Below are 19,007 nucleotides of genomic sequence, written 5' to 3'. Positions count from 1 at the left end.
GCCTACCACTTACTGCTGGTTGCGCGCATATCTCATATGAGGGTGCTGGGGGAATGGTTGATGACCCAGGGCATGTTCCAGAATAGCTCGTTCCACTTTGAAGCGGTCGCAATAAGAAATCACATATTCTGCGTTTTCGTCAGTATTCGGTGATATGAATTGCAAATAAAGAAGAAGAAGAAAACGGCTGGTGCGGTGAAAGATTTACCAAATATGGAATGATAATTACTCTCTAGGGCATACATAGGCAAAATAAAAAGGACTTAGTTTGTTGCAGTAGCATATACACAAATCCGAGTCATTCCGGTAACGTAGAACCGACTGTCGTGGGAACGATGTTGTTTCACATTGATTTGTTCAGTTCGTCCGTAAAAGAAAACACTTTAATTTGGCAGAAATCGCTACAAAGCAGGTATATTGCCACTTAAATAAAAAGGTGCTAACAGAAAAAGAACAAACAATGTTTTGATTATGTTTCGTAGTCAGTAATTATGGAGAAACAAAGTTTCGATTCACCCGCGCGTATTTAAGTAATCCGCAACATGAACATCTATGTAAAATATTTATGTAATCAGATATACTCTTATGCTCGCAGTAAGAGCCTCGTAAGGATTACACGGGAGCGCACAAACACATTCATAAATACCTTAGCATGCATTGGTATAGGATGAATTTCCTTTTAGTAGTAGTGGTAATGAATTACAACCAATAGCGTCACCATATAACCGCCGCTGCTATTATCGTTTTGTTGCTATTGTCGTTAACAAGTGCTTTATGCTGCCAACACACGCTCGTTATTTTTTCGGTTACTACTGTTGTGTTGCACTTTTCTTTTGTTTTTGTTCTGCGATTAATGTTTTGTTTTTGGTTCCAACAATGGATTTATACGAATATCAAAGTTTTGTCGTCGTTGTTTGTACGATCATGAGGCTATATCCATTTAGTGTGATCAGTTGAGTTTCAACATTGGCTACGGGTAGACGCAGTTTCGATTCAAGTGTTCAAATGATCGTGTGAATTGGTGTTGAAAGTTTTTTTGTTTTGTTTTTGGTGCGGGTGTGTAAATCCATAGTTCTTATGCACACACGTACGTACATATGTATGTGTATGCATAGTTAATGCAGTGGCGCTCTCTTTCTCAGCGCGTGTGGTACGCGTTCGTGAAGCGGAAACAGTTTGCGGAAGCGGCTAAAATCGATTGATTCGTTGTTTTGCGTATCAGCATAATCCTCTAAAATTATTGACGGTTGTTAGTACATTTTACGATCTTTTCATATTGCGCGCTTTTTTGGAAGTGCCTCAGTGCATGTCCGAATTGGCAATAAAATGTGCTTGCCGAAGATTTACGACTTTTTGCAAAAATAAAAAATGTACGACCACAAAGAGCATATATTTTAATGCGTGTTAAGAAAGTTAAAACTTATTAAACTCCGTACGTGATCCAATAACAACAGCACCCGCCACAAACGGCAACAATGAATGAATATGAATAAATCAATGACGAAAGAAACAATTTTTTTTATTATGTACCTACTCTTAATTTAATTATTTAAGCAGACAAATTTCTCATTTGGAAGCAGGTTTTTAAAGGATATGGGAGAAGTATAGAAATGGGTTTTGTTAATAGTTCGAAGCGATAACAAAATAAAAAACTGCTTAGGCTAAAATTTGTAGCTCATGAAATTACTAAAATCATGGATTGATGTTTTAAAGACTGAAAGGTGAGACCCCATAGAAAGCAGCATGGCTCAACGTTATGAATGAACAAAACCAACATAGCATTTGGAGCAATCGCCAGATTTTCAAGAAATTGAAATATTCAGTGAAAATTACGAGTTTACTCCTCAAAATGTGTGGGCGTTTTCTTAGAGCAGTGAAAGTGTAAAAATAATTTCAAACATTTATTGATTTCCGCAACTCAAATTGATTTTATAGATGTCTTGGTCTTGCGACAAGATTTTCTCGCTTGGGGCCTAAAGTCACACAGCATCCAATTGCCTTGCTTTGGAATCATTGCCAGTGCCTTTGAATGTTCTGACATAGCCGGTTATTGGACTCTCTTATGTGATGCTGGTTTTCGGCACTGTGTGACAAAAAACATAAAACTGCTGCCACTGTCTTGGAGAAATCAATGCTATGGGTGAAGTTCCCTATAAACCCCCAAAGTTTAATTTTGTTGTCAAACACCGTTTCTGGATTCTCTGGTTTATGTGAATATTTTAAAAGTTTTTATTCGAAAATGTTATTTGTTTATATTCTTGAAATGAAAACAGACGAGACTACATTTAAAAGCATTTGCGATTTTCCGATTTCATTGCTTCAATTTCCATAAAATGTTTACGAAGTTATCCAATCCAAAAGTTTTTTTTTGTTTTTCAAAATAAAATGAGTTTCTTTTGGATGAAATGTAGTGAATATTGACTAAGTTCTGAAGGGTCGTCCAGGGTGGATCACTGTTACACACGCGGCCGCCGTAGCCATGACTATCATTCGGAAGTGAGTGGGTTCGAATCTCCGTGCCGTGTAACACCAAATGATAGTAAACGTGTTTTTAATAGCGATCTCTTTTCGCAAACCTCCAAGTGTATTCCTGTCATGAAAAACCTCCTCATAAATAACCATCTGCTGTTAAACTGTAGGTGGCTCCATTTGTGCGACCAAACACCCAATACAGGGTGTAAGCGCCAATAATTTATATATGTAATACTTTCTAGTTTTTTGTAACATATGGGCACATGTACATACATTAGGTTGCCCCACCAAAAAATAAAAGGTGCGGGGGTTTCGACCCGAATGATTAAACCTATTATATTATATTTTAAGGCCTTCGCCAAAATATTTTAAAAAATATTAAGATTTACATACGTGTAAATATTTCAACAAAACTAGTTTTTAAAGATAATTTTTTAATAATTATAATATTTTATGTATGTATGTACTGGGAACTTATCCGATATTTCAAACTGAATATGTAGAGCAACGTAAGAGGCAAATGTAATAGGAAGTGAATTACAGAATGTAAAATGTTAGCGCCAAAAAAGATGTGTTTAGATTTCTTAACTCGAAAAGGAACAAAACAAATGAAAAAGTTAAGAAAGAGTGAAAAAAATACCAATCACCATTAACACTTTCCACCAAAATTTCAAATGACTTTTGTGGTTCTCCAAATAGGTTCCAAGTGAAAATTCTTGAAGAAACGCCAAGTGGAAGTGATTGAAGTACGCTTGTGCGCCTGTCAATGTGAATTAGGTACATTCGCTTGCGACATACATATGTATGTGTAACTACTTGTGTGCATGTAGTTACATACCTTGAATATCGAATATCGAAACCAACACAACATAGCGCACACCTTAGAAACGATGCCCATATGCAGATGTACGAGTACATAGGCACATTCTCAGCTGCTTGTAAGTTATGGAGGCGAGTGCAAATTTTGGTAGAGAAAAAACACTAAAGCAATTATACTTAATGCGAATTTATAATAGAAAACAGTTTTCATTAACCGTTTGAGAGCTTTTAATGGTAAGCGCTCAACAATCTCATCTGAATATAAAAAGTATTCATAAACACTGGAAATTGTTGTCCCTGTGACTGCCGCCTATCGAATTACCATCAAATCGTTGGCAACAAATATGTCAAAAAGGCAAAGCAACAACAACAACACCACTACTATAAATGGCATACAGTCCAATTATACTTGCATATGTACGTATATATTGTATAGGTATGCGTGTACCACCATAAAAGTAAAAAGTTAGAGAAAATTGGACTGAGGCAAATTATTGTAGTAAAATTAATGCCATTGTAGAATATGCCTTGTAGGACAACTGAAATATTATTTTACTAGTTTCTCAATTGGGAACTTTTGCAACCAACTATGCATTCGTTTGAGGCCAGAGTATCTGTAATGAATTCCTAATGGATTAACCTCCAAATACAGGGTCAGCAATCTGGGTGGTTTATTTTGAAATCACATATTATTTTGGCGCTGACTGCTATTTGGCGCTCAAAAAAGTGTGAGAAACTCAGTCTCATATTTGTGCTGCTCGGAATGGACCAGTTTTAGCTTGAGCCACGTTTCGAAATATTGAAAAGCTACTTCCAAAGTGGATTTTTTGTGTTGGTGACATATTGCAAATTGTAAAAAGAAATTTGGGTTGATATAATGCCTTAACTCAGCATTGGGTACGCAAATTTATGAGGAAGAATGTTTAAGAAATGCCATGAAAATACGCCTAAACCCGAGAACATTAATTCACCGCAGATTCCTGTAACTGGCCTGCTGATGTGAAATTTCGTCCTTTTAAATTGTTTCCAAACGACGATCTTCCCAACCAAAAAACTTAGTGCCTTGCAAAAATCGTGAAAATATTAAATCCCATAAGTAAGTGTATTAGAATTTTAAAAATATCTCTATTATGCGAACCAAAACTGCTGACGGGCGATTGTTGAGCTCTCAGGCAACCTATGATATATTTGCGCTTATCGAAACCTGGCTCAATATTAATTTGTCCGATTCCGAATATTTTAATTCGAACCTACTTTATATGAGGTTTTCCTTAAAGAAAGGGGTGCTGCTAAAACTGGTTCCAATCGGTGCCGGTGTTTTAATTCCCGCTAAGCGTGACCTTCCGCGACTGTTTATATAATAAGGATTCTAAGCTGTACCAAAATTGTATGCGTTTCATGAAATCTTCCTTAAATAAACTAACCAAATTAGCCTGAGGAGAGTTCTACAACATAAATGTCGTATTCCATATCTCATCTCTGTATGCATTTTAGTTCAGCTGTGAAATTATTGCCATTTATTTGGAAGACCATTGAAAACAACGAGTGCGCGAGCTCTTGTTTTAGCCAGTTCTCGCAACATGCCACATATAAAAGTCGTCCATAAATTGATATCTCGCTAAGTTCGCTTATAGTTTTGCTTATGTTCGTTGGCCTCCATGGAATTGCGAGCTTAACGCCCTACTTGTTTTATAGGGTGCCATTAAAGATCAATATTATGTCGACAATCCGAAACAAGTTAGGCCGTCAAAGACAATATTTTTCACGCCACTGCGGAAATGTAATTCGAAACCAAAAAAGTGCTTCAAAATTGGGTTGATATAATGAGAGCGTGAGTTCAGAAATATTCTTGAATATTTTCGCGAAATAATATTCACTAGCAATGTGGTACTTAATTAATTAGTTAAAAGAATAAAATATAATTGTAAAAAAGCTTTGTGTGAGAAGGTTTACCCCTGAAGATATTACTTCTTCTTCTTCTTAATTGGCGCGATAACCGCTTACGCGATTTTGGCCGAGATTAACAAAGCGCGCCAGTCGTTTCTTTCTCGTGCTAACCGGCGCCAATTGGACACTCCAAGTGAAGCCAAGTCCCTCTCCACCTGATCTTTCCAACGCAGAGGAGGCCGCCCTCTTCCTCTGCTACCACCAGCTGGTACCGCATCGAATACTTTCAAAGCCGGAGCGTTTGTATCCATTCGGACGACATGACCCAGCCAACGAAGCCGCTGGATCTTTATTCGCTGCGCTATGTCTATGTCGTCGTAAAGCTCATACAGCTCATCGTTCCATCGTCTACGATATTCGCCGTTGCCAACGTGCAAAGGTCCAAAAATCTTACGCAGAATCTTTCTCTCGAACACTCCAAGCGTCGCTTCATCGGATGTTGTCATCGTCCAAGCTTCTGCGCCATACGTTAGGACGGGCATGATGAGAGTCTTGTAGAGTGTTAGTTTTGTTCGACGAGAGAGGACTTTACTGCTCAATTGCCTACTTAGTCCAAAGTAGCACTTGTTGGCAAGAGAGATTCTACGTTGGATTTCAAGGCTGACATTGTTATCGGTGTTAATGCTGGTTCCTAAATACACGAAGTCTTTTACAACCTCAAAATTATAACTGTCAACAGTGACGTGGGTGCCGATACGCGAGTGCGCCGACTGTTTGTTTGAAGACAGGAGGTACTTCGTTTTGTCCTCGTTCACCACCAAACCCATTCGCTTTGCCTCTTTATCCAGTTTGGAGAAGGCAGAACTAACAGCACGGTTGTTAAGGCCGATGATGTCAATATCATCGGCGTACGCCAGCAATTGTACGCTCTTATAAAAAATTGTGCCTGAGCGATTAAGTTCTGCGGCTCGTACGATGCTCTCCAACATCAGGTTAAAGAAGTCACACGACAGCGAGTCACCCTGTCTGAAACCTCGTTTGGTATCAAACGGCTCGGAGAGGTCCTTCCCAATTCTGACGGCGCTGCTGGTGTTGAGCAACGTCATCTTACATAGCCGTATTAGTTTTGCGGGGATACCAAATTCAGACATCGCGGCATACAGGTAACTCCTTTCCGTACTGTCGAATGCAGCTTTGAAGTCGACGAAAAGATGGTGTGTGTCGATTCTCCTTTCATGGGTCTTTTCCAAGATTTGGCGTATTGTGAATATTTGGTCTATGGTAGACTTTCCAGGTCTGAAGCCACACTGATAGATATTACTGCTTTCTTTAAATTATTTAAAAATAAAATAAAACATAGAATTCCTAGAATTCCCGTGCGGATTATGAATATTTTTAAGAAGAGTTGCCACCTTATTTTTTCATCTTCCAAAGCTACAAACATTATCCCATTATAGCGCAGTGCAGCATTTTCGAGGTCTTCGAATGTTAACCAAGTTTTGACTGCAGTTTCCGAAAAAACTTATCGAAGTGAGCGAAATCCCACTTAGAAGTTTCAGGTTTGGTATCACAAGAAATTTTATTGTTTCATGAATGGTGTATCTAGAAATTGATTTCAGGTGCTTGTTTTAAAAAAAAAATGAATGTTGCTTCTGGCTATATAAACCATTTGGAATTTCGATTTTCTGTTTTCAGAATGTAGTAGCAAATTTCGAGAAAATCCTATTTTTCCTCTTTTTTTACCATTTTTGACCCATAGCTGAAGTCAAACCTTAGTCCACATTTTATGTGTTGCATTGTGCGAGGAGTAGCATATAGAATATAAAAACTTGCCATTTAATGCTTAAGGGGGGAAGCTGGTCTAGAGCGCAAAAAATGGGCATATTTTATGAATTTATTTTGACTCAACAAAGGAATCAATCGAAAATCTGTGAAATAGGTTTAATAATATAGCTTTCATGGTACAAATACAAAATTTTTCGTCTGAATTAATTTCAAAATGGCCGCTGTCCAGCAGTTCTCCTAAGGCGCCTTTTTTTCTAGTGGGTCCATTGCCGAAGACGTAAACTCCTTAATTTTTGTCCTGGATCAAAAAATAAAATTTTTTTAGTTTCTATATAACAACAGAAAGAGACGTACGTAGGATTTTTTCGATATTTTGTTTTTTCGCGAAATGGTGCACGTTTGAACAAAAAGTTACAATTTTCACTATAAAGAACGACATAAAATTGTTTTTTTAAAAAAAAAACTATGTAATATAAATAAAAAATCCTACGTACGTCTCCGGAAAAAGGTATTTCGAATGTATTGTCAAAATTTCGTAAGAATCGGTAAAGATTTGTTCGAGTTATGCCTTCGGCCAGTTTAAAAAAAGTGATTTCGAGAAAAACGCGTTTAAAGTTGTAAGTAGCGTTCGGGGCATACCTGCGAGGCACTGCCGTCGAATGAAAAATTTGGGCATTTAGACATTTTTGCTGGCATCCCTCATTTGGTATATTATTTCTAAGATCCTAAAGCACCTTTTAAGACAAAAAAAATTTTTTCGATTTTTTCAAAATTCTAGACCAGCTTCCCCCCTTAAGAAATTACCGTATGAAAAATCAATTTCTACAAAAATATAGGGGTTTTCAATAGGTGCGCTTCAACTTTTTTCCGATAGGGAGGGCGAACGACGCAATATTTTTCGCTTGTCATTTGTAAACTTCATTAGTATACATTTCATCATGGAACGCTACACATTTGAGCAACGATTGCAAATCGTGCAAATTTTTTATGAAAATAATCGTTCTGTTGCTGCTACTTTAAGAGCATTACGGCCATTTTACGGTCCATTTAACAAGCCGTCCCGTTTTGGGGTTATGTGAAGTCATTGGTCTACAGTAACAAGCCGGCGACGATTTGTGAGCTCAGAGCCAATATTGAACGCGAAATTGCTGGAATTTCGGCCGATTTATGCAAAAGAGTGGTCGAAAATTGGGTTCAACGATTGGACTTCGTAAAACGTGCACGCGGTGGTCATGCAAAAGAAATCGAATTTCATACTTAAATGTATATGTTCAAACTCGATAATAAAAAAAAAATTAGTTAAAAAAGTCAAACCGTTTGTGTTTTATTCAAAAAAGTTCAAAAGTTGAAGCGCTCTTACTGAAAAACCCTATACAAATCAGTACAGGAAAACTCGAAATTAATAAAAAATAATCAAAATATGTGCATGCACACATATGTACATGTACACACGTAAATATTACATAACTAGCAAACAAAAATTTTGGAATTTGCCATTTTTTGAGGTTTTGATTTCTTAAAGTTAATTTAACTGAGTCTCCATTACTAAATTTTTATGAGTTGCACCGAGTCATTTTCGATTTTCCTCGCCCTTAGCGTACATTTCTTTATCCTCGAGAACTGTAGTGTTGTGACCTCTTCGATACAAAAGTGACGTATTTCAAAAAGCATAGCTTCGTTTTCCATTGCGAGCTTAGGCGAAATTTGCAACTACCAATGATTTCGTAAATAAAGTTAATTTGGCATATTTGAAGCATATCACTCAAAATTTTAAATTTACTTTGTCTCCCTAAGTAAAAGTAAAGACATATTTTCCTCTAGTGAAATACTTTTAATTGATACGCCATGCATTTTTAAATATTTCTTTAGATTATGACATTCCTGTTGCAAATGAATGATATGTAAAGGGTCTTTCAAAAGTGACGCCTAGATGTCAGCAGTGAATAATTCCTAGACTGCATCTTTTTTTTTGGGCTATTTTATTTTTGTCAAGAAATCAGATGTATGATACTTATACAATTTTATACGATAAAACAACGCATCAAATTATTGAAACTTATTTTGAAAATTGTTGATCTTTTATACATAACAAAATTTGTGATTTCCTTAGTGGAAATAATCATCTAATTGGGTCGACAATTCAAAGGTTACTGAAAAAATTTCAAGAAACTAGTTCTGTCGAGGATAGCAAAATGACTGGCTCGAACAAACGAGACGATATCTCGACCTTTTCAACAATTAAGCTTTCATTAATCGACTGTTTGTCGAATTTTAAGGGGTTATACGCAGTTATGAAGCAAATAAAAGACGGGTTGTCAAGGATTTATCCTGAAGAAACTTCAGAATATTTTAATTTGACAATTTTTGGCGGTTATAAAAGCATCCTTCAAGAACGTAACAAAATTTTTTATTTATGAAAATGTTGATTATAGAGCGCGCTGCAGGCGATTTCTGGAACCTCCTTTAAAAAAAGACAATTTACGGTGTACATCGTAACTCAGGATTGGATTATCTGAAATCAAAAAACCAAACAAATTTTGTTAATATATTAGATTATCTAGTAAATAATCGTTCGGCTAATCAAAATAGTGAATTTTCACAAAATGGCAGCTTTTAAAAGAAATGATTTCGATTTTTACGTTAAAATTTGGCCGTAAATTGATTATAAAATGGAAAATAAGTATCAGATTTACAAAAGGAACGATTAATTACTAGAAAATGTATCTTTAAAGATTGAGTTAAAACGGTTGACCGATCAAACAAGCCATTTTCGAGATATCGTGTACACCGACTTGAAAAATGCCGTTTTGAAAAAAACAGGTTTAAAGTTTCAATACCTACCTTAAAACGTGCCGAGGCATCTCTACATATTTAGGTATAACTCCGAAAGTATTGCTTAGATCTACTTCAAATTTCGTGCGCATACTTTTGAATATATGTACATTACAAAAATGCAATAAAAAAAAATCGTTAATTATTAAGAGCCACATTTTGGATAAAAATTGTGAAGCCTGAAGGAATCAAAATTTTTACACAACATCTAGGCACGTCTTTTGAAAGTCTCTTTACATGGATAGATCTTTGAACAAAAAAACAAAAACAAAAAAAGCTATACCATCATCTGTTAAGAAATGCTTATGTCTCGGTTTCCGTCCATTCAATGCAAGTTGTGTTCATTTATTTCAAAGAATATAAGCAAAACCGAAAAAATTGTTTCTGCATAAGCAATTTATTTGAGACATAGCCCTCTCGATTCTAAACAGCGATTTGCACAATCAAAAGTTTCTCTGCCAGACTATGTTTCGAAATATCGGTACACTTCTTTTGGTGGATTTTTCTTCAGCAAAAGTATTTTGGAAAAAGTACAGCAAATTGGACAAAAACTCGGTTAAAAATATAGCTCAATGAGATACGTCTCATTATATATAGGGCAACAAACTCCGTACTATTAAGTGTTTGGCCTCCGATTTGTAGTGTGCACCTTGATGTTGTTCCACAAATGGAGGTACCTACAGTTTCAAGCCGACTCCGAACCGCCAATATTTTTTTATGAGGAGCTTTTTCATGGCAGAAATACACTCGGGGAAAATACTCGCCGATAGGCGACTGCTATTCCTATCATTTTGGTGTTCCATGAATGGAGGTTCGAACCTACACATTCCTGAATGGACGGCGGCCCTATAGTTTGATGTTTTATGTCCACAATGGGCTTCGCACCTGGGCCTACCGAATGGTAGTCGAGAGCAAGTCCTAACTCCAAATTAAAAAGTGGGAAGTACATTCTGTCAAAAAATATCGGGAATTGTTCATTTAAAAAGCGCGCGTTACACATATATCTAATTTTTTTTTACTGGAATGTTGGTACAACTGTTCCCTATAGTGTCGCAGAGTTCGAGCGTGATCTGTCAATTAGTTTGTTTTTGGCATTTAATTATATCAGTCAACCTCAGGTGTGCTCTGCGATTTTCACTATGGTTAAAAATATCGAACAAAGAATTTGTCTCAAATTTTACGTTTTGAGCGAAACGACGTTTTGAATTCGGTCCTAACGTTTAGCCAGCGCATCATAACAGGTGATGAGACATGGGTATAAGAGTTTGACATGCAAACCAGTCAACAGGCGGCTGAATGGCGCTATCCACATGAGTCGAAACCCAAAAAACCACTTCAAAGTCGGTCAAAAGTGAAAGTCATGATACTGGTGTTGTGCACTGGGAATTCATTCCAAATAGTTCTTCGGTAAATAAAGAATATTATTTGGAAGTTACGCGACGTTTGAGAGAGAATGCGCGTAGGAAACGGCCCAATTTGTGGAAAAAACTCATGGATATTGCACCATGATAACGCACTGTCTCACAAGGCGTTTGCGTTTGACTGAATGTACACCTTTTCAAAAATATTTCGTGACTAGTATTATAAATATTTTCATACAAGACCCATGTTTTTTTTTTATTTTCACAGTCCTAAAGTGCGAGGAAGAAGGGTTTAAAAATATTTTTGAGGCTTTGCGATAATTATTTTTTTTCATTAGCTTTTTCTTGCTAGGTATTATAAGAATGTTTTTCACTTAAGCGTATACATAAAGCCGTTAAAGCGTTAGGAGAGCTGAACAAATTTTGCATTTATAACTATTACTTTAGTAGCATTCATCATATTTTTGTTGCTGTGTGTGCGGTTGTTGCTGTTTTCTCTATGTGAATTAAAATAACATAAGCCGACGCGTAAGCTGCAAAACATTCCTATACGATTAAGTACATGCAACTTCTTCAAACGGGCGATTCGATTTGCGCATTCAAATACAATACATATATCGCCTGAGTTGCGATCATCCGTCCACGCGGCCGCACAATATTCGGTACGTTCGCGGAGAGCATTGCTGTAAGCCAAGTTAGGTGACGCGTCGCGCGAGTGCTGGCCAACAAAGTGATTGAAACAAGCAAGCAAAGGCAAAAATGAAAATAAAATAAAAACATTTAGAGAAAACTCATTATGAAATCAATGCACATCGTTTTTTTATTTTCAATTTTTCCTTATCGCGCTCTCTACAGCCTGCCTGCTAACTTCCTATCGGTTGGCTTCTGTCTTTCTGCTACTTAAAGCGTACTTATATATTCTAGTATATACACGCGTATGTAAATAAATCAGTGATCAAGCAGTGGTGATAAAACATATACATCGAAGAAATAGTGGATTTAGACTTCGAGGCAAGAATACAGTGATAGACAGTATGTGCAGACAATGGTCCTGAACGCACGCCACTAAAACAATAAGAACAAAACCAACGCTGACATTTTAATATTTAGTAACAATGCAATGTATTTATGCAGCTATAAAAACTGTCATCAACTTACGAGTGATTGCAAATCCCCTTGGGTTCAATATGAATTTTAATTATTAAGAGCTAACTAAAAGCGCGTACAACCTGAGAAGCCGTAGCGTGGAAAGCGCAAATTATTGGTCCCGATTTTTTATTTGTAGTGAAAAGCAAATACCAAAGGAAATCAGCATTCGCATTGGTCGGCCGCAATTCAAAGTAACCTTGAAGCTCAGGTTATAAGCTTTTCTATTAATCATCGCAACATTTCCATTCCAAACGCTCTACAAAGATGACAAAAATCAAACTGAAATCATTTCATTACGGCCAGCTTAATTTGCTTTTGATGATTTTCTGTATCTACCCGCCCAATTTGTCGCTGGCCAGAAGTTTGGGTAACAGTCAGGCACCTAACTTACGACCCCCTCAAGTGGTCAATATCACCCTAAGCCCGAGTGTTATACTCACCAAAAGTGTGCTTGCGCCGAATACAGACGTACGTTTGACGTGCTTGCTTAAAGGGCCCATTAAGTGGTACAAGGAAGATGAGTTCCTGAGCGCTAACCGTCTCCTGGTGTTGAAGGAAGTTCAACGGAAAGATGCGGGAGTGTACAGTTGCCAGGCGGAACAAGTGCCATTAGGCCCAAAGTACGTTAGTGTCGCATTGAAAGTGGTTGAACCTGAACTACCTAGTCGCCCAACCGATGCCGAAGAAGACATAGCTGATTTTAGTAAGATTGAAGACGAAGCAGAAGCTCGACTGCGCTTGGATCGAGGTGATGTTGATTCGACGGAGGAAATCATCGAAGAGGAGCCCCAACTAAACTTCTCGAAAGGTAGCAACAACACGGCTTTAAAAATTGTGCATCTGCCTAATCCTGGTCCACCACATTTTCAGCAACGATTCAAACTTACAGATAGCCTAGAACAAGCACTTGGGAGCTTTGCGCAATTGAGCTGCCCCTCGTTGGGCAATCCATTACCAATCATCACTTGGTGGCACAATAACACAAGAATGGATCTAACCCCATTGCGTTTTAGGCTAAAAAAATGGTCACTTTTTATTGAGAAGCTGACCACAGCAGACTCGGGCAGCTATACATGTAAAATCAGTAATAAATTCGGTACTATTGAGCATAGTATAAAATTGACTATTATCGGTCAGCTACACTCGGAAAAGCCAGTCATTGTGAATAATACACCAACTAATCAAACGGTTATAAAGAATAGTAGCTCGCGGTTCGAGTGCCAAGTTGAGTCCCCGACCGCAGTGCGAATTCGTTGGATCAAGCATAAAAACAGCCTCAACAAAGAGGAACCGAATTTGAACTTTGCGAACAATTCGAATATAATTGAATTGCCAACGAATGCAGAAAAACCAGAGATTTTAAATATAATGCAAGCGAGTTCGGAAGATGAAGGCTTTTATACTTGTATTGTGACGAATGATGGTGGCAAAACAATGGCCACAGCTTATTTGCAAGTAGTAGAACCAAAAGGTACTACCGCAACACCTAAAAGTAAAACCATAATTCTAGATAAGCGCACTGCTCATTCATCGGAAAGCTTAAGTGGATTAACCCCGGAAAAGGATCACGATAAGCTTGCAACGGTTATTGATGTGGATGTGGATGGGAAAGATGGTGCTGATACTAATGATGAATCAGAGGCAATAGAAGAGAGTGCGCCACGTTTCAAAAAAGCGGACAAACTCATTCAAACCCTGCACAAACCAGCAGGTTCCACAATACAATTGCTTTGTCCTGCCAATGGCAATCCGATGCCAAACGTAACATGGACGCGCAGCACTGGTGACAAAAATTTCACTGAGATTATGCGCCATATAGGTAAAGTCACTTACAAAAAATGGTCGATGCAAATGGACGAAGTTATTGCCGAGGACTCGGGCGTCTACAAGTGCACGGTTTGTAATAAGCTGGGTTGCATAGATCATTCCACAAAGCTGACTATAATGGACCGTTTACGTTCTCGTCCTATTCACAGTGACAAATTTCCACAAAATCAAACTGTTTTAACCAATAGCAGCGCATACTTTGAGTGCCGCGTCGTATCGGACCTGGAGCCGCATATATTCTGGGTACGTTACAATCGGGCAAATGAAAGCATAGACAAATTGGAGCGCATGTTTGCTAATTCAAACGTCAACGCTTATCAGCCATCAGCAAAAGATTTCATAAAACTTTCCGGCGAACCAGACAAACCGAACGTTCTCCGGTTGAAAAATGTTACACACGCGGACGAAGGCTGGTACACTTGTGTAGCAGCGAGTAACTTGGGCGAGTCAATGGCGAGTGCTTACTTGCACGTGGTTGACAAATTGCCAAGTCGCGAAGTATATATGCTGTGGCGCGCGCATCCTGTCTGGATGACTGTGGCGGCAATAGTGATTGTGTTGCTGTTCCTTTTCGGTTCCATCTTCATAATTTACGTATTGCGTAAGCTGAAACATGAGAAATTGCTGAAGCATCGCATCGAGACAGTTCACCAATGGACGAAAAAAGTTATTATCTACAAACCGTCTTCTTCCGAGAATAACTCCTCCGATCTGCAAATGCCTGTGATCAAAATTGAAAAACAACGTACTACCTTTCAAGCCTCTACCTTGGATCCTTCGCAAGCTTTTAATGAATATGAATTTCCGCTTGACTCCAACTGGGAGATACCGCGTACACAACTAAACCTAGGCTCGACTTTGGGCGAAGGCGCTTTCGGACGTGTAGTTATGGCAGAAGCGTGCAATTTGCCACGCACTGCCAATAATTCTTCGAGCATAGTTGCGGTGAAAATGGTAAAAGAAGAGCATACTGATGCGGACATGGCGAGTTTAGTAAGAGAAATGGAAGTAATGAAAATGATCGGAAAGCATATTAACATCATTAATTTGTTGGGTTGTTGTACGCAGAGTGGACCGCTTTGGGTAATCGTCGAATTTGCGCCTCATGGCAATTTAAAAGACTTTCTGAAAAAGAATAGACCATTGTTTGTGGGTAGTCCCAGTTTACAGCGCAGCAGTGACTGCCTGGAAGATATGCCACAGCTAACAGAGAAGAATTTGGTTTCATTTGCATTTCAAATTGCTCGTGGAATGGAATACCTTGCTTCGCGTAGGGTAAGTTATTTTATTTGTTGGTTATATTAACCGTCTAAAAAATAATTCTATGTTTAATTTCTTTAATATTCTCATAGTGCATCCATCGCGACTTGGCGGCTCGCAATGTTCTAGTGAGCGATGACTATGTTATGAAGATTGCCGATTTTGGGCTGGCGCGCGACATACAAGACACAGACTATTATAGGAAGAACACCAACGGTCGTTTACCCATCAAGTGGATGGCGCCTGAGTCGCTACAAGAAAAGTTTTACGACTCGCAATCGGACGTATGGTCCTATGGTGTATTACTGTGGGAGATTATGACCTTTGGAGAGCAGCCATATCCTAATATAATGTCTGCGGAGGAGCTCTACAGCTACCTAATTACTGGTCAGCGGATGGAGAAGCCGGCACGGTGTTCACTTAATATTTACATGCTAATGCGGCAGTGTTGGCATTTTGACGCCAACATACGGCCGACATTTGGTGAGATTGTTGAGAATTTAGATAAAATTCTTCAGCTGGCGTCAAACCACGCCACAAATGAAGAGTATTTAGATCTATCTATGCCAATGCTCGAGACACCACCATCATCGAGTGATGATGAATCCGAACCGGAGACATTTCAAGAAACGTCCCCGTTGCGCTATCAATACACATACAAATTTAATTAGATAATAGCATTTATGAATTATACAAAATGTGTAAAGCAAAGTAAGGCTTAAACATACTAATACAACCTAGTTTTGTTAATAGAATCAAATAACCTCATTCAAATTTTATACTTAAGCGAAAAAGACTTAACCCTACGCATGTTAGCTGATTTGATCTAAATTTATATTACCAGTTAGACTTTAAGAAAAATCGTGTTTAGAGTACGAAATTAGTTTTAGTTGTAATTTAAGTCTATTCAAAACATATTTTTACAGTTAAGAAAGAATTAGGCAACTTTATTAAGACTATAAATGTTTGTGTACTTTTTAAGCTTTATTTTGAAAGATATTTTCAGAAGTATTTTATTTATTTTACCTAACGAGATACTCTAAACTCCAAAGCAACCAAAAACTAGAAATGAACTAGATTTATATTGACGTACATGATTCACTCATTCAAAATGCTTAATTTTGAGATTTGTATTTATTGTGAGCCTTGAGCCATTCTACGACTAGTTAAGCTAATTGTTTCATTATGAGATTATAATAAAGTGCCATTTGAGTACTAAGTTCGTATAAGATCTTCAACGTCCAGTTGTAAATGCTATAGCGGTGAGCCATCAAAAGTGGTCATGGCAAGATTATAATATTTGAACATGGAAAGAATTGTATATTAGCTTTTTAAATTTGTTCAATATTGACACCAAAATATAGATTACCCGTCTGAGTAGTTACTGATATTTTTTAGAAACATTTCGCAGCTAGCGTGGCTCCTTACTAAGCAGGGTTGTAGAGCGTCAATTTAGTATCTCCAACACTTATTTGGCTTTGGTGAGTGTAGGTATAGGCGGTCTAACATAAAGATCATCAGAAGCTCTTGCATGATAGAAATGCACTCAGTGATTTGCCATTGCACCTGTCCCAACTTTGTATTTTATCGATCTTTTACATGGAGGTTTCTAAAGTAAAGATCATTTTTATAAATAGAGTTTCTAGTTGCGCCGTTTATAGCCATTTATGCGTGCGGGGAGATGCTGCTGAAAGACTGTTGTTAGAAAATGTCAGAACATGTTCACGAATATGAGGTGTGGCTATTAAATAACGAAATGATGTTAGAAGTTGTATGCACAATTCGTCTTTTCTCTGTCTTTCCACAATTCGTGTCTTTTTTCTTCATTATTTCTTGAAGTTCAGGCTAAATACCTTCACACAAATTTCGCGCTAAGTTGGTATAGGCCGCACTTCGACAATTACATGAAGACGTTCATATAGCCAAAGTTTTGCAACGTCAACGCCAAAGCCAAACGTAAAGATGGGTAACTCATGTTCTCGTGTGCGTCGACAATCATCAGATGTAAACAAGTAAAATTATTCCAAAACTTTCAAACCCGAGTTAAATTTAAGGAAATATAAATTTTATAAATGCTATTATTATTGAAAATAATAAATATGAATAGCGGGAATAAATGATGAGGATACCGGGAGTGATGCCTGAGATTCTGGGTGAGTGCCCGATTGTCTCTCTCTCTCTCTACAAATACAGACAACCAATTCGGCCGCCAGTCGAACTCGTTGCCGCCACAACGTACCCAACGGATTATTTCGTGGCGGGCCTATTAAGAAGTTATTTATTCGAGCTTTATAGCTCAAAGGTTTCTGTTAGCATACTTCCGTGTTGTACGGCTAAACACCTTTGGATAAATTTATTGAACCTTGTGGCTCGGTGACTTGTGGATTCATTCTTAGTAAAAGAGCTTGATGAGACAGAGCATGAACGCAGTGTACGCATTAAATTTACCCTTTTTAAGCCCTTTTAGAGATGCAGTGATCTGCTCGACAAATGAAATGATAAACAAAAACGCAACTTACTGCATACTTACAGGCGGGTATGTATTTATTTTTGGCGTGGTAAAGCAACGCGATCACTCAACGCGTTAAACAATTATTACCATAAACTTCTTCCAATAAATTATAAATTTCAGTAACTGCTTTTTTCCAAGTTTCTTATGAAGTATTTTTCTTTTATTATACTTATATTTTTCTGACGAAAAGAAATAAATAAACTGCTCTACCGCGAACGGAAACTACGGCTATACTATTTTGTTTACAGAAGCGAAAGGAACTCCATTCGAAAGAGAAGCTTTCACGCTAAACATTTGACTATATTTCTTAGAATTACACTGTGCGACAGTGAAAATATACTTTTATAGAGACCTAGTACAACTTGTAGGTATAGTAAAACTAAGAAACATGGTATAGGAGAAATTTCCAATACACCCCCAAAATCTCATTTTATGGCCATAAAACCGTTTTTCAGTAGGTTGATGTGAACAATCACTCCTAACTTCGCCAATTTCCATCCGATTTCGAATTTGTTTTTTTAGTTCGAAAGAACAAAAACAAGCCTTTTTGACAGTGTGTTGACAATTTTTCTGAAATGACAACTGACGAGACTGTAGACGGAAGTATTTGGAATTTTTTTATTTTTTCTCTATTTTTTCAACTTTGACATAATTTTTACGATATTATCCGATATTGAGGATTTTTTTTAGTACACTGCTGTTATAGTAAATTTAATTTTGCGTCGAATGAGCTATATTTGACTGTAATTGAATTAAAATTAATAGAGTTGTGTGGGTTTTAAGATTTTTTCTCTTTTTCTACTACAAGATTTGGTATGCGTTTCGAAGCATGAAAATGATAACAAGTGTCATTATAAACACATAATATTTATTGGAGTATTGTGCAGTGCATCACTGTACGGTATGGTACGGTACGGTACGGTGCGGAACTGGTTCCAAAATTTAAAAATGCATTGGAGTTTAGTATGGTACGGTAGATTTGTCATTCTCTTCATCAGTTTTGAATACTTCTCTGTAAGAAATTCGATCATCATCACTCATCTTAAGTCGTCATCAACTAAATTCCATTGTTTAAATCGAGAAGCGAGCGTTTCAGATTGTCT

At 37.5% G+C, this 19,007-nt stretch overlaps 2 protein-coding genes across 3 annotated transcripts in view; both read left to right on the top strand.

Annotated features, from left to right (window-relative positions):
- The window catches only part of LOC128860827 (peroxisomal ATPase PEX1), a 54,103-nt gene that overhangs the window by 31,675 nt on the left and 3,421 nt on the right, over positions 1 to 19,007 (top strand). The gene's annotated exons all lie outside the window — the stretch shown is intronic.
- LOC128860826 (fibroblast growth factor receptor homolog 1) lies at positions 947 to 17,174 on the top strand. 2 transcript variants are annotated; one of them, XM_054098587.1, is made up of 4 exons: positions 947 to 1,056; positions 12,012 to 15,125; positions 15,201 to 15,407; positions 15,485 to 17,174. In XM_054098587.1, exons 2-4 carry the CDS (start codon positions 12,570 to 12,572, stop codon positions 16,061 to 16,063), a joined length of 3,342 nt encoding a protein of 1,113 aa, XP_053954562.1. In that variant the 5' UTR covers positions 947 to 1,056; positions 12,012 to 12,569; the 3' UTR covers positions 16,064 to 17,174. The 2 variants fall into 2 exon arrangements, with proteins under 2 accessions (XP_053954562.1, XP_053954561.1); XM_054098586.1 differs by having other exon boundaries at positions 12,012 to 15,407.

This window comes from Anastrepha ludens, chromosome 4 (genome assembly GCF_028408465.1).
Source record: "Anastrepha ludens isolate Willacy chromosome 4, idAnaLude1.1, whole genome shotgun sequence".
Taxonomy (NCBI): Eukaryota; Metazoa; Arthropoda; class Insecta; order Diptera; family Tephritidae; genus Anastrepha; species Anastrepha ludens.
The sequence above is the reverse complement of the archived record's forward strand: the minus strand, read 5'-3'. Positions and strand labels throughout refer to the sequence as shown.

Excerpts from the sequence above, each read along its gene's own strand:
- LOC128860826 (XM_054098586.1), top strand. The coding sequence starts at position 12,570 with ATGACAAAAATCAAACTGAAATCATTTCATTACGGCCAGCTTAATTTG. Across the intron at positions 15,408-15,484 it reads AATACCTTGCTTCGCGTAGG|TGCATCCATCGCGACTTGGC; the intron begins GTAAGTTATTTT and ends ATATTCTCATAG.